This window comes from Eumetopias jubatus, unplaced genomic scaffold (assembly GCF_037043125.1).
Source record: "Eumetopias jubatus isolate StellerSeaLion01/CBP00866 unplaced genomic scaffold, mEumJub1_p1.0 scaffold_3, whole genome shotgun sequence".
Taxonomy (NCBI): Eukaryota; Metazoa; Chordata; class Mammalia; order Carnivora; family Otariidae; genus Eumetopias; species Eumetopias jubatus.
This window is the reverse complement of record NW_028274809.1, coordinates 52,394,463-52,412,172: the sequence shown is the minus strand read 5'-3', so window position 1 is coordinate 52,412,172 and position 17,710 is coordinate 52,394,463. Positions and strand designations below refer to the sequence as shown.

Here is a 17,710-nt window from a genome sequence, read left to right as displayed (position 1 = left end):
GCTCAATGTATAGCGACTGCTTTTGTAATTTCAAATTTCTGACCCCGTCTCAATATTCCACTGTCATACCAATAAAACTGTTTTATGTCACATAGATTAATATATTCTTGATCTTCTTAGTGAATCTTTGCTTCTTTATATTCTTTTAGATGTGGTAAGGTATTACTAAAGTCCTTGAATGGCAGTTATAGGCCTCAAACTGTTCAATTCTGTTTAAAAAGTATTTTAGAGCATAATGGTCATATTACTGGTGCGTATTCTAGACTTAATAATTATATATATAATTAATATATTTTCCCATTATGCAGAGTTTTCTAAATGTTGAATATAAAGTGAGAGAATTTAATTTGTGTTTATGCTTTTAAGTTTGTTTCTGCTTTGTAGCAGAAAGGGAGGGAAATGGAAAGAAAGCATAGAGCAGAAAGAGCAAGGATCTTCAACTGTGGTAACAGCATTTTACTTTCTAATGACAAACATTACATGCAAAACTACTTGTGATTATGTGAGTAAGAATATTTTTGAGACCTTTCCTCATTTGACCAATGTTTTGAAAAAAAGTTGTATTCTGCTGGTTATATCATCACAGCTTTTTGAAATAGTGATAGGGAAGTTGCCCAGGAAGGCTGGCATGCACCTGGCTGAGTGCAACAGAGCAGCATTACCTTAGTACATTCACTATAATCCAAAGATGATAATGAATTTTGGCATAAAGTTACTATAGTCTCTTACATCTGTCTACCCAGTAGGAGTAACAGTTACAGAGCCCAGGTAGTTATGTCATATCTGAGAATTGGAATATTTTCTCATGTTTCCATTCTGTCATTCCCCATTCTTCTTGCATATCAGATCTCTTTCTTCCCCCCAGTTGTTTTGAATCTCGACTGCACCCGAGGGTTTTTAAACCTCAAACGTCTCTAAGCTTGGATCACACTTGTGCTGAGTAAATCAGAATCTCCTAGGTAGGGCTTAGGAATCAGTAATTTTTATAAAGCTCTTTGGGCAGCCAGGGTTGTGATCTGTGGTTTTGGATGTAGTGATGCCGTCAGTGAACTTAGTAGTTCTTAAGGGGGTTGTGTATTAAAATCACCTGAAGATTTCTCCACAGTATTCCTTCCCTCCCTTTCCCCTTACTACTTGAGTGAACAATGTTAACTGATGGGAGTATAGCCCATGCCTTTGATGAGTTAGGACCAAAAACCAGAGGATCAATTTGTTAAGTACTGTTTTCCTGTACTCTTTCTGGTAGGTATTCTGCTTATGTAAGTGACTTTGCATTTATCCAGTGTTATTTCATATTAATAATTGTGTGTTGTTCGTTCACTATTTTCATATTCTCTATGAGGGCAGACGTCATATCTGTTCTGTTCATCACTCTATTTTCAGTACCTAACAGTGCCCAACACATAGTGGGTACTCAGTAAATGTTGCAAGAATGAATCATTAACACTGAGTCTTGGGAGTACCTCCTTATTTTATGTCTATATGCACTACCTATGTTATTAAGCTTTATAATTACGTTATCCACTGAGGGAAAAGATCTTCTGTAAAGCAGAACATAAGCAGGAAATAGATGTACTGAATTTTGAAACTCCTTTTCAGGTCAGGGATTCCGTGTGGACATTATTAAGGTTTGAACAGAATTGGCAGCTCACAATACAAACGTTTCCTGGTAGAAGTACGCGTTTGCATACTTGGCGCTCATATCAAGTGTCAAACCAAAACGTATAGAAAAACCAGTGAACAAACAGGTACTTTTAGAGTCTGTGTTTAGTTTAAACTTCACGATAAACTAGACTAGAGTCTAGGCATATATATCAGCTTGTTAGTTGTATTTTACCCAGTCATAGTCTGTCTTAAAGTATAAGGTGAAAACTAAAAATGAGGTGATCCTGTCAAATGTGCTTGATTTGTGATATAGATTTACAGAATATTGGCAAAATGGCTTAAACTTTAGATGAGCCCTTAATTTTACAGTGCATAAAGAATGAAGTAGAGGAAGGTACCTAAGAAAGTCTAAGTAGTTCTAGCCAAAATATCTAAAAGCTCTTCTTAAATCTATGTTATTTCAGAATTAAGGAATCTCTGGCGCCAGAATTCTCCAGTTCTAGCATTGGGGATAACAAAATATATTATATAAATTCACTCTGCATATTTAAAATCCTTTATGGTTTAGATTTTCTTCTGTAATCTTATTAGTGCTTCAGTGATACAAAACTCACTGGGATTTTTTTCCCCCCTTATTTTTTTAAAAAAGAAGCTAAAACAACAACAACAACAAAAAAAAACCTTTCTGGACAAGTAAGTAATTCAGAATAGAAAAGAAAATACAGTGAAAAGTAGGTTCTTTTCTATCCCAAAGCATCAGATCCTTCTTAGAGGAAACCACTATTAGCATTTTCTTGTTCTTCTTCCCAGAAAGAGTCCATTCTTCCAGCATACACATGCAGATAGCTTTTGTAGTTTATACTGTAATAGAAGCATTGATATCCACTACTCTATGCCTTCCTTTTTTTTTTTTTTTTTTAATTTAACATGTCTTGGAGACCTTTCTAGATTACTTTTTATAAAATTTTCCTCATTGCAAGTTGGTATGATCCCTGTATCTTCACCAGGTGAAGTCTTCCCTACTTTTTCTAACATCCTTTTCAAACCCAGCTTCTACGCATCTCTCTTCATGTAATTAATCTCTCCTCTGCTTTGCTTCCATTTACTTTCTTCGTCCTTCTCTTACACACTTGTTACAGGTCTGCCTTTTCATGACTTCTGTATGATTCTGTCATCCCAGGGGTCCCTTATCTCAGTCTGGCTCATCCCACCTGCAGGACCTTCATTCCCATCTAAGTACCAAGGTTTCACAAACGTATATGTACAGCCCAGGCCCCAACTCCTGAGTTGTCAATATATATTTCCTTGGTATAGCTCTTTCTTGTGTATCTGTGAGACATCTTAATCCCAATATGTCCAAAATCAGCTCCCTTTTCAGTGTCCCTATCTTAGTAAATGGCATCTATATCAGTCTCAGTTGTATATTCCAGAAAACTGTGAGCTATTCTTGATAGCCCCTTCTCATGTCCCATATTGCAAAAACATAACTTTAGTTGATTTTTACCTCCTCAATCCCTCTCAAATCCATCCTCTTATGTTTGTCTCTAATACAGCCTTAGTCTAGCCTACCATCTTCACCTGGATTACCACAGAAGTCCACCCACAGCCCCTTTGGTCCTCTTCCAGACCATTCTCCACATAGCAATCTGAGGAAGCTTTCAAAATGTAAATATTGTATGACCCCCCCCCCCCCCAGTGCTTAAATTATTTACTGACTTTCTCTTGCTTTTAGGATGAAGCCAGATATCTTTATAGCCTGACAAGGTCCTGCATGGACATTCATTACTGCTTCCCTCTTCTGTTATCTCTTACTGCACTCTCCCTTTGTTCTCTTTGTTCCTGCCACATTGGCCTTATTTCTAGTCCCTGCTACTCCACCTTGTTCCTTACTGCCTCAGGGCATTTGCATATGCTATTCAGTCTTGTCCCGCTCTTCCTTTTACCTTCTCTTACTTAACTCCCATTGGGTGTTTTCTCAAGCAGTGCTTCCTTTGTGAAACTTCCCTGATCTTCCTAACTAGGTCACATTCCCCTGGCACTGAGCAAGGTTAACCCTCCTTTGTAGCAAATTTTCTATTTTACTTTTTGTGTGTGTGCATTTATATTTGATTAATATTTATATCCCCCACTAGATGGTAATCTCCCTGAAGGCAGTGGCCATTATATCTTTAGTTTCCAGCATAGGTGCCCAGCACAAAATACTAGACACTTAAATCTTTAGTGAATGAGTATTATTTATTTCTATTTTTTTCCATTGAATCTACTGTGCTTTGCATATTGTAAAAGCTCAAATACATTTTTCAGATTCAGAGTGAATTCATATGCCCCACAAGGTACAGTATGGATTAATAAGCAATAAATACCATCATTTTTCACCAGACTCCACAGGTCTTGTATTTATTTACTGGAAAGAGGTCATTCTGGGGGAGGGGAATAGGAAGATAAGATAATTGTGATCTGCTAGCAGATAGCTAGGTCTCTCTTTTTAGTTAGTAGAATTATTTCCTTGTATTGTTTCCTAAGCCATCTCCCCTCTCCCATTGTCTTGTATCTCTCCCTAGTAAGTTGTGAACTTCTAATTCCTTCAAACTAGAGAAATATGACTGTTTCCAAAGCACTCAGGAATAGCACCTGTTTACTTAAAACAAATTGCCTAAAGTTTGGAGAAATAGAGATGTGGTTAAGTTTATATTCTCTCTAGGTAGACTCACTGTGTCTGCCTTCCTACTACTAGCCAGAAGACTTTAGCGGGGGAAGCTGCTTAGCTGCTGTGAGCCTGGGCTTTCTCATCTGTGAAGTTGGGATAGTTACAGTGACTTCTCTTTCATTCTCCTGACATTGTCTTTTACAGAGCAGAAGATATTAATTTTAATGTAGTCCAGCTTATCAATTTTTTTTCATGGATTGTGCCTTTGCTGTTTTATCTAAAAAGTTACTGCCATACCCAAAATCACATAGGTTTTTTCCTATGTTCTCTTCTAGGAGTTTTATAGTTTTGCATTCTATAGTAGTTCTGTGATCCATTTTGAGTTAATGTTTGTGAAGGTATAAGGTCTGTGTCTAAATTTTATTTTTTTACGTGAGGATGTCCAGTTGTTTCAGCACCATTTTTTGAGAAGACTGTCTTTATCTTTGTTCCATCCTGTTTCCTTTGCTCTTTTGTCAAAGGTCATTTGACTTTATCTGTGTGGGTCTATTTCTGGGCTCTCTATTCTGTTCCATTGATCTGTTTTTCTGTTCTTTTGTCAATACCACACTGACTTGATTACTGTTGCTTTTTTGTACTAAGGCTTGAAGTTGGGTAGTGTCTGACTTGGTTCTCCTTCAGTATTGTGTCAGCTATTCTTTTGCCTCTCCATATAAACTTTATAATGTTTGCTGATATCCACAAAACAACTTGGTGGGATTTTGACTAGGATTGTATCGAACCTCTAGATGAAGTTGGGAGGAATTGACATCTTGACACTTGAGTCGTCTTACCCATGAACATAGAGTATCTCTCCCTGTATTTAGTTCTTTTTTTGGCTTTATTTGTATTTTTAATAGGTTTTGGTATTACTACGTAGTGCATTAAAATTCAGGGAGGGGTGGATAAGTCCTATCAAAGTTAAATTAATATGGCGTCTTAATTCAAGCTCTTCCATTATGTAACCCATGCTTCAATAAGAACTTTGTGTTGGTAAGTTTTTTTTTATTTCCAATGCATCCTACACTGTATATATACAGTATACATAGGAATATTCATTTTAACACTGTAATGATTTAAAATGGGACACCTAACCGTTATACCACCATTTTCACAGTTGACATGTCAAGTCTTGACTTAAGTCGTTGTTATGTCCTTTTCTCTTCAAACTAGTTCAGCTTATGTTAAGGTAAGACTTTTTGCCATAGGGATAAAAAAGCATAGAATTTTAGTATAAATCTGCATTTAGCTTGGTATGGGACTAAAAAGTGTGTATAAAAGCATTGTTTAAGAAAAAATGCTTATTTGTAAAATGAATCCGTTATTAAATTGAGCATTTGAAACCTTATATTGGGAATCACTCCAGTGTTGGAAAAGGGTAGTGTTAATGACCCTTGCAGTAATCGTAATTGTTGAATTAATATTCAGGCAGTGAGAAAATGGATTTTGCTAAGATATGAGTCCTCATGCTGCTAATGTTTAAAGTTATGTCACTGGTTAACAATAAGAGCAGCTACTAACAGAAAATTTTTAGGTTAAGTTTGTCACTATCTAAACTTTCTACCTGTTTTTTGCTTTTGTTGTTTTGTGTAGAACATATAATAGCTTATAGGAAACATGGTATTTAAAAAGAGGGATGGATGTTTGTAGGGCAAAAAACAATAGAATAAATGTACTCCTCATTTTCTTAATAGCACTTAAACCAAAAATTGCATCCTCAATTATGGAATGTAATGATTTTTTTTTGCATTTGTGCATATTGAGGTTTCAGTAAACAAAGCTCCTGTTAATTTTGTCTCTGCTTTTTCATAACTTGACTCAGAACTGGAATAAATTTTACTTTTGCTGTATTGGTGAAGTAAATTAAGTAAATGAACCCTTTATGAAGGTAATTAAGAAAACGTTCCCTTCCCCTTCCATCCCCTTCTATCCCTTTCCTTTCCCCTGCTCTTAAACTGGCTCTATGAGATTTCCCTTGCTTCTCATCTTGGGCAGGTCCCGCAGCTCTTCAGTCACTTTGAGTTATTAAAATAGTTCTCACTTTCAGGGCATAAAAAGCACAATCCACTGTAGGTTAAAGAGCCCAGTCTATATCTTATAACCTCTTGGAGCTTACATTCTAGTGAGACAGACTGACGATAAGATAAGTAGGTACACTATATAATATGTTAGAGAGTAAAAAATAACATGGAGGAAAAAAATAGAAAGGAATACATACAATGTGTGGAGATCATGTGTGACATTTTTAGATAGAGTGGCCAGGAAAGGCCTTACTGAAAAGGTGACTTTTTAGTCAAGACCTGCAGAAGGTGATGATCCTGAACCACGTTGCCATCGTGAAGAACAACATTCCAGGCAGAGCTACATCTGTGCAGAAGCCCTGAGGTGGAAGTGTACATTGTGTGTGGGAGAAACAGGTTGCTAGTTGAACGAGGAAGAGAGGAACAGATAAGGATGATGGTAGTGGTGGTGGCAGCAAATTATACAGTACATTGTAGGTCTCATAAGGCTTTGACTTTAACACAGAATAGGAGGGTAAGCCTTTGGAAAGTTTTGACCAGACTTACATGAACTGATTTACTTTCTCACTATCACTTTGCCTAATTTCATTTGCAAATAGACTACCATGGTGGGAGTAGGGCCAAAGGTGGAAGCAGAGAGGCTATTGTAACTAACCAGGAGAGGATTCTGGTGTTTTCAATCAAGGTCGAGATGGTAGTAGTAGGGAGAAGTAGTAGAATTTTGAGTTTGTTTTGGAGATAAAATCACCAGAATTTGTCAAGATACTGGATGTGGGATAGAGTGTTGTCAAAGATGAGGTCTTTGTTTTTGCCCTGAGGAACTAGAAGAATGGAGTTGGCATAACTGAAATATCAGGAGCTTATTTTGGGACATGTTAAATATGAGACATTTTTCAAAATTATTAGGCTCAAAATGTTAGATTTCAAAATAAAGACTGTTTAGTAAGCATTTAGATGTATAGTTCTGCAACTCAAGATAAAAAATCTGGGCTGGAGATAGAGATTTGGGAATTAAGAGCCTACTGGTGCTGTTGGAAGCCCTAAAACCGCATGAGGTCAGCAAAAGAGTGGATGTGAGTAGAATAGGGAAGAGGTCCAAGCACTGAGTTCTGAAGGACTGGCTATATTGATAAGTTAGGGAGATAAGGAACAGAGCACTTAGCGGTTGAGAAGGAAGGACCAGAAAAGTTAGGAGGAAAACCAGTAAGTATGTTACTCTAGGAATAAAACAGAGGAGGAGTTCTATCAAGGAGGAAGAAGTGATCAACTGTGTCCAGTGTTGCTGGGCCAGTCAAAAAAGATGAAGATTGAGAAATAAGCATTGGGTCTACTAGTGAGGTCACTGGTGACCTTTGATGAGTGCTGTTTCAGTGTAGTGATGAGTAAAAACCTGCTAAGAGACCATTGAGATGGGACCTGGAAGGGGGAGAGTAATAGAGGTTTGTTTTTTAATAAAGATTGGGGAAATGGTATTGTGATATTCTTTGAACATGATTCACCAGAGAGGGAAAAACAAATTATCTAGGATGGCACGTGGAACTGCTTGGGTAAGAGAAAGAGAATGCAAACTAGTGAAAAGGTGTGAATAGCACCTGTCTTGAGATTGTTAGCATTTATCCCTCATTTCCTACTCAGCTGTGAAGCCTCAGCTGCAGGTCAGACACTAGCCTGGAAAATGCTTTGCTTGAATTTGAGTGGAGTCATCTCTTGCATCCAGCATCTCACCCTCCACCTCCACCACCAAGAATGTCTTGATTTGCACATGGCACCTTTGTGAGAAGGAAAAGGGCTCCTTATTCCAAACAAGGCTGCCAAAACAAGGGTGGATTTTAGCCCTCACTCACCTTAGGCTCAGTATTCTTGGAACAGTAAAGGAATCATACTACCATAAGCTTCGGCCTTGCTCAGTCTCCCCTAAGACAACAAGGAAAGTCACATTTAATATTCTGCTATAATAAACATATCCTTTGTCCTGTGGCAAAACAACATAAGTGAGAAGAAAGCAAACTTAAGAACCAGTACGAATTTGGTGTAGGAATCCCTGTTCTGCTACCTGGCAGAGGGGATTTAAGATGCGTCATTTACTTTCTGTGCCTTGGTTTTTTCAAGGTAAAGGCTGGGCCGGGGATGGCTTCAACCAGATTCTTTTCAGTTTGAAATTCTGTGATTCATTAAAATTCATTAAAATATAGTAATGTCCAACTTAACTTCTGAAGCATAGCATAGTTCTGCTAAGAACTAAGAAATATCACTGAGGAAGTTTGTTTTTGTTTTGTTTGGATAACAGCGCCCCTTGGGTTCTTACACAAATAAGTATTAGCAGAATTTGGAGATTAAATTAGATGTAGCAGCACTGAAATTAATAAGAGGAAATATAGCAAACCATTGAGGACAATACAGACTAGTTCACAGACTTTGTCCAAGTTCTGTCTGAGTCATTTTGTGGCTATGGGACATACGGAAAGTTATTTAACTCTCTGAACCTTTGTTTGCTCATCTAAAAATAGGAATGTACTAATAGTACCTACTTCATAGATTTGTAAGGAAAATTAAATGAGTTATGCACTATGATGCTTTGAACAATGCCTGACTTGTAATAAGGATGGACTAAACCTTAACTAACGTTGTTATTATCATTACCACCACCACTGTGTGACGTGTATAGTTTAGAAACATTTTAGTAAAACCGTAGAAGTCTTTGACACTATAATTTAATTGTATAATGATTACCTTAAGTCACAAGGGAAAAATCAACTTGGAAAAGTAAATGCTCTTGAATCAGGTTAAACCTTTTTTGTTTGTTTACAAAATTAGTACTCAATTTTGTTTTTAGTTACAATAAAAATTCACTTAGGGAATATACCTGATTCTCAAATGATGACAGAACAGTGAGCCATTATTGTAATTAGTTGCAGTTGTTGTGTATACTTGAAACATATAAAACAGTATTTATTTTAAAAAATGTTTTTCCCTAAATATTAGGCCAAAACAGTGAAATTTTATTGTTCATGTACCTGCCTTAAAGATAGGTATTTAAAACATGCTGCAAACATTTTGATTATACCATCAAGTTTTCTACACCCTTTCTGTATGAACTGTTTTTTTCAGAGTACACATTTGATTATTGATTGCATCACTTACCTGATGTTTACAGTTCACAGTTTTACAGAATTAGTAAGATACAGTTAAATTATTTTAACTAGACTTGAAAGTCCTATTGTAATTAATATGGGTGATTTATCAATGCTGGTTTACCCTTATTTTAAATCAAACATTCAGATCATTTCTAAACTAGTGGTCACTTTTAAAGAAGAAATGCTGTATATGTATTATACATTAGTTCAGAAAGTCAAGATAATTTATGATGGTAAAGGTTAGGGGAAAATGGAAGTCTGTAGGTAAATTGGGAGGGAATTTAAGGAGTATTGGATGTGCGGCAAATAATTGTGCAGCTAGATTTTATTTGAATTATCTCTATTGTTTCAAATTTTATAAATGAAATGTGTATTGTTGAGCACAGTGCAGTGTACCTGGGACTTGATAGCACCTAGCATTCAGACTTTGGTTTCTAACATTTGCTAAATGTGAGATTGAAAGGAACCAGAGCTCCTTGAGGAAGTGGCTGATTCCAAAGCTGGAATCCTGGGACATCTAGTTTAAATAATACACAGATTCATACAAACGGGAAAAGAGGAGGGATCAAGGGCTAGCTCGTAAATGTGTAGGAAATGCTGAAGTTGGAAAAATCATGATTTTATCACCATCACAGTATAGCTTCTTTAGCTCAGCCAAGAATCACAATTGGATGTTAAATCTAGGGGTGAAATTTTGATGAAGAGCAGAATATTTGCATGGTCTTAAGGTGTATATCCAAAGGTTATTTATTGGTTGCAGGGAAAAGATAATAAGTAAGCAGTAGGAAAGTCAGACAGCACTTGATCTAGGTGATGAAAATTAATATCACCAATTAGGGATAGGTGAATGAATATCTTCGTACCCTGAGAACACATCGCTTATGCACGATTTTGGCCAGGAATGCACTGTCTGCATCTAATGAGGAAACATCAGATAACTCCAAAAAGATGAGCATTCTATTAAAGAAGGAGATGATGGGGAGGAAGATAACTGTATTCTTCAAAAATGTTGTTGTAAAAGTCAAAGGCGGAAAGATTCCATATTAAAGGAAACAAAAGACATGGAACATAGGTGATCACAAGAGTAGATTCTGTATCTGGATGAAAATTAAATTTTTAAAAAGGCATTACTGCATCAGTTGACAACATTATTTTGCAGATTATACGTTAAAGTGTTTTATTGGTATATTTACTGAAATTGTAGCTATTGTGATTATATTGGAGGTTAATTTAGGAAACGTGCACACTTTACTGGGGCAAGGGCCAGATGTATTCAGCTTAATCGCACATGGCTCAAAAAAAAAAGCAGTGTGTGTGTCGGGGTGTGTGTGTGTGTATACATACACACAGACAGAGGGAGAGAGCAGGGGAGGGAAGGAGAAGATGAAAAAGTTAATGGGTCAGAATGCTAACAGGGAGAGAGTCTGGGTAAGATTATACTGGTGTTCTTTGTTCTTGCAGTTTTTCTGTAATTTGAAATATTTGCAAATAATTTTATACATACATGTATGCACACATTTGGGCTTCTTTTATGTTTATCTCATTGCTCTAAGTTGTTAATTTACCCGTAATACTTAATTGGTTTAAGATGTTAACATTCATTGCTTACAGATACACACATTGATTTTTAATTTCTTTTACATAGTGCTGGGCCTAAAGGAGATAACATTTATGAATGGAGATCGACTATACTTGGTCCACCAGGTTCTGTATATGAAGGTGGTGTGTTTTTTCTGGATATCACTTTTTCATCTGATTATCCATTTAAGCCACCAAAGGTAAGGACCTAAAAGTCCATTCTTTAATATTTATCCTTCTCCAAAATTCTAGAGGTTAAATGTGTATTGATGTAATCATTTTTATTTCACTGTTTTTCATGAATTGATAGGAAACTCTCACGTAACCCAAGAATTTTAAAACTGAAAGAAGTTGATTTCTGCCTTATACAAATAACTTTAGCAGAAAGAGGGTTTGTTAATTGTAAATGAAAGTATGCCACTTTGCATACCAATAAAGCAGATACATTTTTTAAAAAAATATTTATTTATTTGACAGAGAGAGAGCACAAGCGGGGGGGAGCGGCAGGCAGAGGGAGAGGAAGAAGCAGGCTCCCCGATGAGCAGGGAGCCCAGTGTGGGGCTTGATTCCAGGACCCTGGGATCATGACCTGAGCTGAAGACAGATGTTTAACCGACTAAGCCACCCAGGCGCCCCCAAAGAGACATTTTAGATTTATGTTATAAGGGAAAATATCCTATGGACCCTTCCTTGAGAAACATATTGGGATAAAAAGTAAACCTGTTTGACAACTTGCAGAAATAAGAATTAAATAACTTGAATTCTGTGCTCAATTCCTCACCTTTACTGATCAGCAAAAACTAGAAAACCATAGCAAAGAAGAGGGAAACTATTACTTAATCAGCTTACTTTGTGCCTTCTGTAGATAATGATGTAGTAATGGGAATGAGGGTGGCTAGGTGGCTTATGCCTCAGTTGGCTCTCAATATGAACTGGATGGATAACAAAAGGGTTGAGCTGTACCTTGTAATAATTGGCGATTATTTTTCAAGTCTTAAACATAACAATTACCTGGATAGTTTCCTCCTCTCACTACTCATTATAAAGTGGTCCAGCCAACAGGTAAAAACCACCAATATTAAGCCTGAACATAATTACGGTCTAGTTACAGAGACTTCTGACATGTCAGGGGAAAAGTATGTTGTTATCAAGCCTTTAACCATGATGAAATGCTTTTCCTTTCAACATAGTTCCTTATGTTCCCTACACACTATTTAAAATACATGTAGCAATTTGATGCCTGCCTGGTGGTTTAATGCCTGGGCTTACTTGCATGCTTGTGGTGGGGGGGGGGAGGGGGCAGGGAAAGTAAAAATTAAGGGTTTGTTTTTGTTTTTTAGACCTATGATTTTTCTCCCATTATCTAATAAGATAACAACAGTTCCACCTAGTGGTATCTACCTCAAAGTACAGACACCAAGATTCCCTATCATCTAGAGGTATTTTGCTGTCAGCTAGAATTATCTGTGTTTTTAGGACTATACTATGTGATCCCATCAGAATTTAAGATCTTTAAACGATTGTCTTATTGAATGCTTTCATGTATGTAGAGTATATCTTGCTAGTTCAAGTAAAGGAATAAAGCCCTCATGTTAATAATACTACATATTGTATTCACATTCAAAATGACACATGTTAACAATGCTGGTATATCACTAACTGCTCAATTTGCATTCATTGGTTAAGTGTCCTGTATTATAGAAAAGAAAATCATAGCAAAATAGTTCATGGCTGTCTTTGATAAAGAGTGATACTTACTTCTAGATGCCTCATTTTTCTTGAAATTGTTTTTAATGTAGCAAAATTATAAAAAAGTTTGCAACTTTTTTTTACAGAATTATTTTGTGAGGGAAGATTTGTTAAAAAGACTTTTCTGTTTTTCTTGGCGTCTTTTAATGTAAGATAAAAATTGACTAACATAAATCTTTAAAACTATAGTTCTGTATGACTTATTAGTTGTTTTGGTTAGTACAGTGGTTATGTTTTAATTTAGGATTTAATTTTTTTGCCGAAGTCTCAGTATTTTAATTTTCTAATCCTTCCATGTTGAGTCATTCTTCTTGCCTAAGTTATCTGACACAGTATTATGAAGCACTATCTAGATCTGTGGTTGAACAAGTGAAAAAGAAAATACTTCTGCTCGTATCTTGGTGTTAGGTACAATTATTTCTATACAACTCTGCTTATTTTTGAAGTTCGGATAAGGTGTTGAACTTCTTGAGGAATAATAAAAATTTAATTCTTTTCTGTTCACCAATTATTAATAGCTGAAAGGATTTAAAGTATTTTTTTAAGATTTTTAAAAATTTATTTATTTGAGAGAGAGTGCACACACATGTCAAGAGCGAGCGGAGGAGAGGGAGAAGCAGAATCCCAGTGGAGCAGGGAGCCCCATGCGGGGCTCGATCCTAGGACCCTGGGATCATAACCTGAGCCAAAGGCATATGCTTAACCTACGGAGCCACCCAGGTGCCCCAAAAGGATTCACATTAATTAATTGTTTATAAACCACACATGTCTGTTGAGTAGTCAGCTGTCAGTGATCTAAACATACATTATTCCCATATTCTAGAGCAGAATTGTCTGACAGAAATCTAATGCAAGCTACATGGGTAATTTTAAATTTTCTATGAGCTACATTAAAAAGGGTAGAAAAAGACAGTGAAATTAATTTTAATAACATCCAGTACATCCAAAATATCAACATTTGAACATGAAATCAATGTAAGAGTATTATTAATGTGATGTTTTACATTCTCTTTTTGGTACTGTGTCTTTGAAATCTGGTATGTATTGTACATTTTTAGACGATCTCACTACGACTAACCATATTTTAAGAGCTGTAAAGCTAGTATGTCTCCTGTATTACACAGAGGTTCTGGAGGTACAGTCTCTTCCTTTTTCCTCCCCTACTAGACCACTGGTTTCTTTCTTGTTTTTAATTATGCATCCTTAATCAGAAATATGCGTTTGAGGGCTTTTAATATTTTCTTTCTAGACTCTACCTGGGAGATCATATAGTACAATGCTAGTTCCAAGAGATTGGCAACTGTTTTTTTCTTTTTTTCTCTGCTATTCCAAATTAAGAATTAGCCACCCAGTTTGTGATTGTTTTGGAACTTGCCAGTATTTGTTCCTATGATTTATCCTCTTCTTTCATATATCTCAGAGATGTATTAGTTTCCTTTATTCATTATCTTAAGACCTTGCTTATTTCATTTTACTGTGTTAGTCTAACAAGACACTGAACCAGTTACAGAAATGAAAGGTTGAAAAATAGACTGGTGATTTCATCAACCTTCCTCTAAATCCCTGTCCAATATTTTCTGATACATGACAGGACATGAGCTGAGTTGCTACTAATCTTTTCTACTAAGAAACTAATGTAACTTCTGTTTTTTATGGTAAGAAAAATTCTTCACAAGTTCCTTCTTACCTTTGGCATTAAAACACTTCTGTTCTCTCTCACATGCTTTATACAGAGCTGTATGTGCACATGTGTGCACGTATATATGGTATATATGGTCATACATATATAGAATTATTTTATAATTCATTTAGGGTAAGCTAACCAAATCAGCTGCTCACTTTGGTATAAAATTGATATAATTTTCCTAATCTGCTGGGTAAAAAAATTTCAAATAAATTGAATAAAACCATTTACTTTTTTTTTTTTTTCAACTAGGCCCCATGCTCAATGTGGGGCTTGAACTCACTACCCTGAGCTGAGATCGAGTTGGATGCTTAACCCAGGAACCCCAGTTAAAATCATTTACTTTTGATATTACTTAAACCTGGTATTTAATTAGCTCTTCAGTAAATTATTTTCTATTTAGTATCTATGATATATTACCCTTTACTTTTGCTGGTGAGAGTTTTAGTTGGTAATAAAGCATTCATTTTGTTTTTAATGGAACTGCCCTTAGGTTACTTTCCGCACCAGAATCTATCACTGCAACATCAACAGTCAGGGAGTCATCTGTCTGGACATCCTTAAAGACAACTGGAGTCCTGCTTTGACTATTTCAAAGGTTTTGCTGTCGATTTGTTCTCTTTTGACAGATTGCAACCCTGGTAAGCAAACCTTTATTAACACACACAGTGGGGTACAGAAATCAGTGTGTTTGGCTGCCTTAACTATGGATTTGAGAAAGTAAATGCTGTTGGTGGAAAGATGAGCATAAATCATTTTGCAAGGAAATTGTCAAAGCCATTTCACTTAGAATAGACCACAAGTTTCACAGTAATTTTCTTTAGTTTATTAATGGCATGCTACCTATAATTACTTCCTTTCTGTCTTTGATGGACTTTCTTCTGAATTCTGTAGCCGTACAAACCACGTTTGGCAGGAAAAAAGCCCTGACTGGCCCCAGTGCCTCCTTTTCTTACTCCTTCCATGCTGCCGTGTGCTCTACAGCAACCACTTAGTAACGAAGGGCTTCTAGTTCTCCCTTCTTTCTTGGATTATAGTTAGGTATTTTAGAAGTAGTAGTGATAGTTTGAGTTGGACTAGATTATATTAACTCAGAGATAAAGCCATTAATAACATCATTCCTAACGTTTTTAAGAAATGCTTATTTGCTACATATTAACCTGTAGTCGACTTGAAAAAGTGACATTTAGACCTGGGATTTTGCATATGTTATCTTACAAGGTGGTCATTTTTTAAAGAAGTTGAATTACTTTTTCTACATATTGGACTAATCACCAAAGGCTTTTACTTTTATCATAAGCCCAGCAGTTATACCTAGGCCCAAGAAAATTAAAAAGGGTGAGGCAGCTCTAAATGAACTGATAAGGAAAGCTCTCCAAGATATATTAAGTGAAAGAGCAAGGCACTCAAGGAAAGTACATATGTATAATAATATTTTAAATGCTTGTGAATATGCATAATATCTAGATAGAAATGCTGTAAACTGTATTGTAAGATTTGAATTTTTATTTTAAAAATTACGTTTTTAAACAGAAGAAGGTAGAAATATAATCACCAAGCACACTTTCATTGCTGAATAAAATGCCAAGAGTAGTATTAAAAAATCAAATTTATTAAGTCAACATGTATTTTTTAGTTTAAAGGGCTTTTCTAATTTCAGTATTAAAATACACAGATGATTATGCTATTTGAAGCATTTTAATTTTGAAAATTTAGCCATTATATATCAAGGTGCTGCTGAAAAATTAATGTTTCAATTTAATAGACTATTAAAACTGTAACTTTAAGACACTGTATAATATCTCTTAATGTTCTTTCTACCTTTCCAGCGGATCCTCTGGTTGGAAGCATAGCCACTCAGTATTTGACCAACAGAGCAGAACATGACAGGATAGCCAGACAGTGGACCAAGAGATACGCCACATAATTCACAGAATTTGTATGCGGTGTGAAGGAGCAGAAGGGCCCCTTCCCACTGTGCTGCAAATCTTTATAGCCTTTACAATACGGACTTCTGTGTATATGTTATACTGATTCTACTCTCTGCTTTTATCCTTTGGAGACTGGGAGACTCCCCAAAAAGGTAAATGCTATCAAGAGTAGAACTTTGTAGCTGTAGATTAGTTACGTTTAAAACGCCTACTTGCAAGTCTTGCTTCTTTGGGATATCAAAATGTATTTTGTGATGTACTAAGGATACTGGTCCTGAAGTCTACCAAATATTATAGTGCATTTTAGCCTAATTCATTATCTGTATGAAGTTATAAAAGTAGCCGTAGATGACTAGGAATTATGTCATTTGTATTAAACCCAGATCTATTTCTGAGTATGTGGTTCATGCTGTTGTGAAAAATGTTTTACCTTTTACCTTTGTCAGTTTGTAATGAGAGGATTTCCTTTTACCCCTTTGTAGCTCAGAGAGCACCTGATGTATCATCTCAAACACAATAAACATGCTCCTGAAGGCAGAGTTTCCTGTCGTAATATTTTAAGTCAATCTTGTTAGAAGGTGTGTCTGAGATGATTGTTGATGAAATAAAAATGCGGATATGCAGATTGATTACTAAGGACCAGTACAAATAAATGAATTGTTACAGTGCAAACACTTGAAATCTTGTTAAATGTGTAGAGTTTTTTTTTCCCTTGAAGTACTAATGAGAGAATATAATGAGCTTAAACATGTAAAACTGGATTTAAAATCATTGATCTCAAAACACATAAAGCTCTACTTCGATAAGATGATATTTGAGCAAAAGATAATACGAAATTGTGACTCACTGAGGAATCTGGTATTAAGTTATGGAACATTTTGTTTCCCAATTGTTGATTTCCATCCACCATTGGACAGTGTTGTCAAATAACTCTAATCTGATAGTGCTTCTGTGTCATTGGTACATTTTTTACTTAACTTCTAGTACTGGTCTTGAATTTTCATGGTGTATGGTGTGTATTACCATTCTTATTATGGCACTTCGCCAACAGATAATGGCTAGAGGCAGAGTTGAACACAGAAACCATTGTCTGGCCTGAAGGTGGAATAGAGCTCTGGATTAGTGTGCAGATCTGGCATTTATTTCTCATTTGAAAAAATAACTAAATCTTAAGCGTTTTACAGGTTTTATAAATTCCTTCTTTTTGGTTACAAGGATCAAATACTAGATTTCTTATAGGAGTTAGAATTACTTTGCAGTATTCAGGTTTGGTAAACAGTATAAATGTGCTTAATTTTTTTCTATGGCTATGATAATTATTG

At 35.8% G+C, this 17,710-nt stretch overlaps 1 protein-coding gene across 3 annotated transcripts in view; it reads left to right on the top strand.

Moving 5' to 3' along the window:
• Window positions 1-16,930, top strand: part of UBE2E3 (ubiquitin conjugating enzyme E2 E3) — an 85,713-nt gene extending 68,783 nt beyond the window's left edge. For all 3 annotated transcript variants that reach the window (XM_028125406.2, XM_028125413.2, XM_028125421.2), the window contains exons 4-6: window positions 11,092-11,224; window positions 14,951-15,098; window positions 16,287-16,930. In XM_028125406.2, coding sequence (XP_027981207.1) covers window positions 11,092-11,224; window positions 14,951-15,098; window positions 16,287-16,384 — 379 coding nt within the window. In that variant the 3' untranslated portion in view covers window positions 16,385-16,930. The remainder of the gene's footprint in view (window positions 1-11,091; window positions 11,225-14,950; window positions 15,099-16,286) is intronic.
• The last annotated feature ends 780 nt before the right edge of the window (window positions 16,931-17,710 follow it).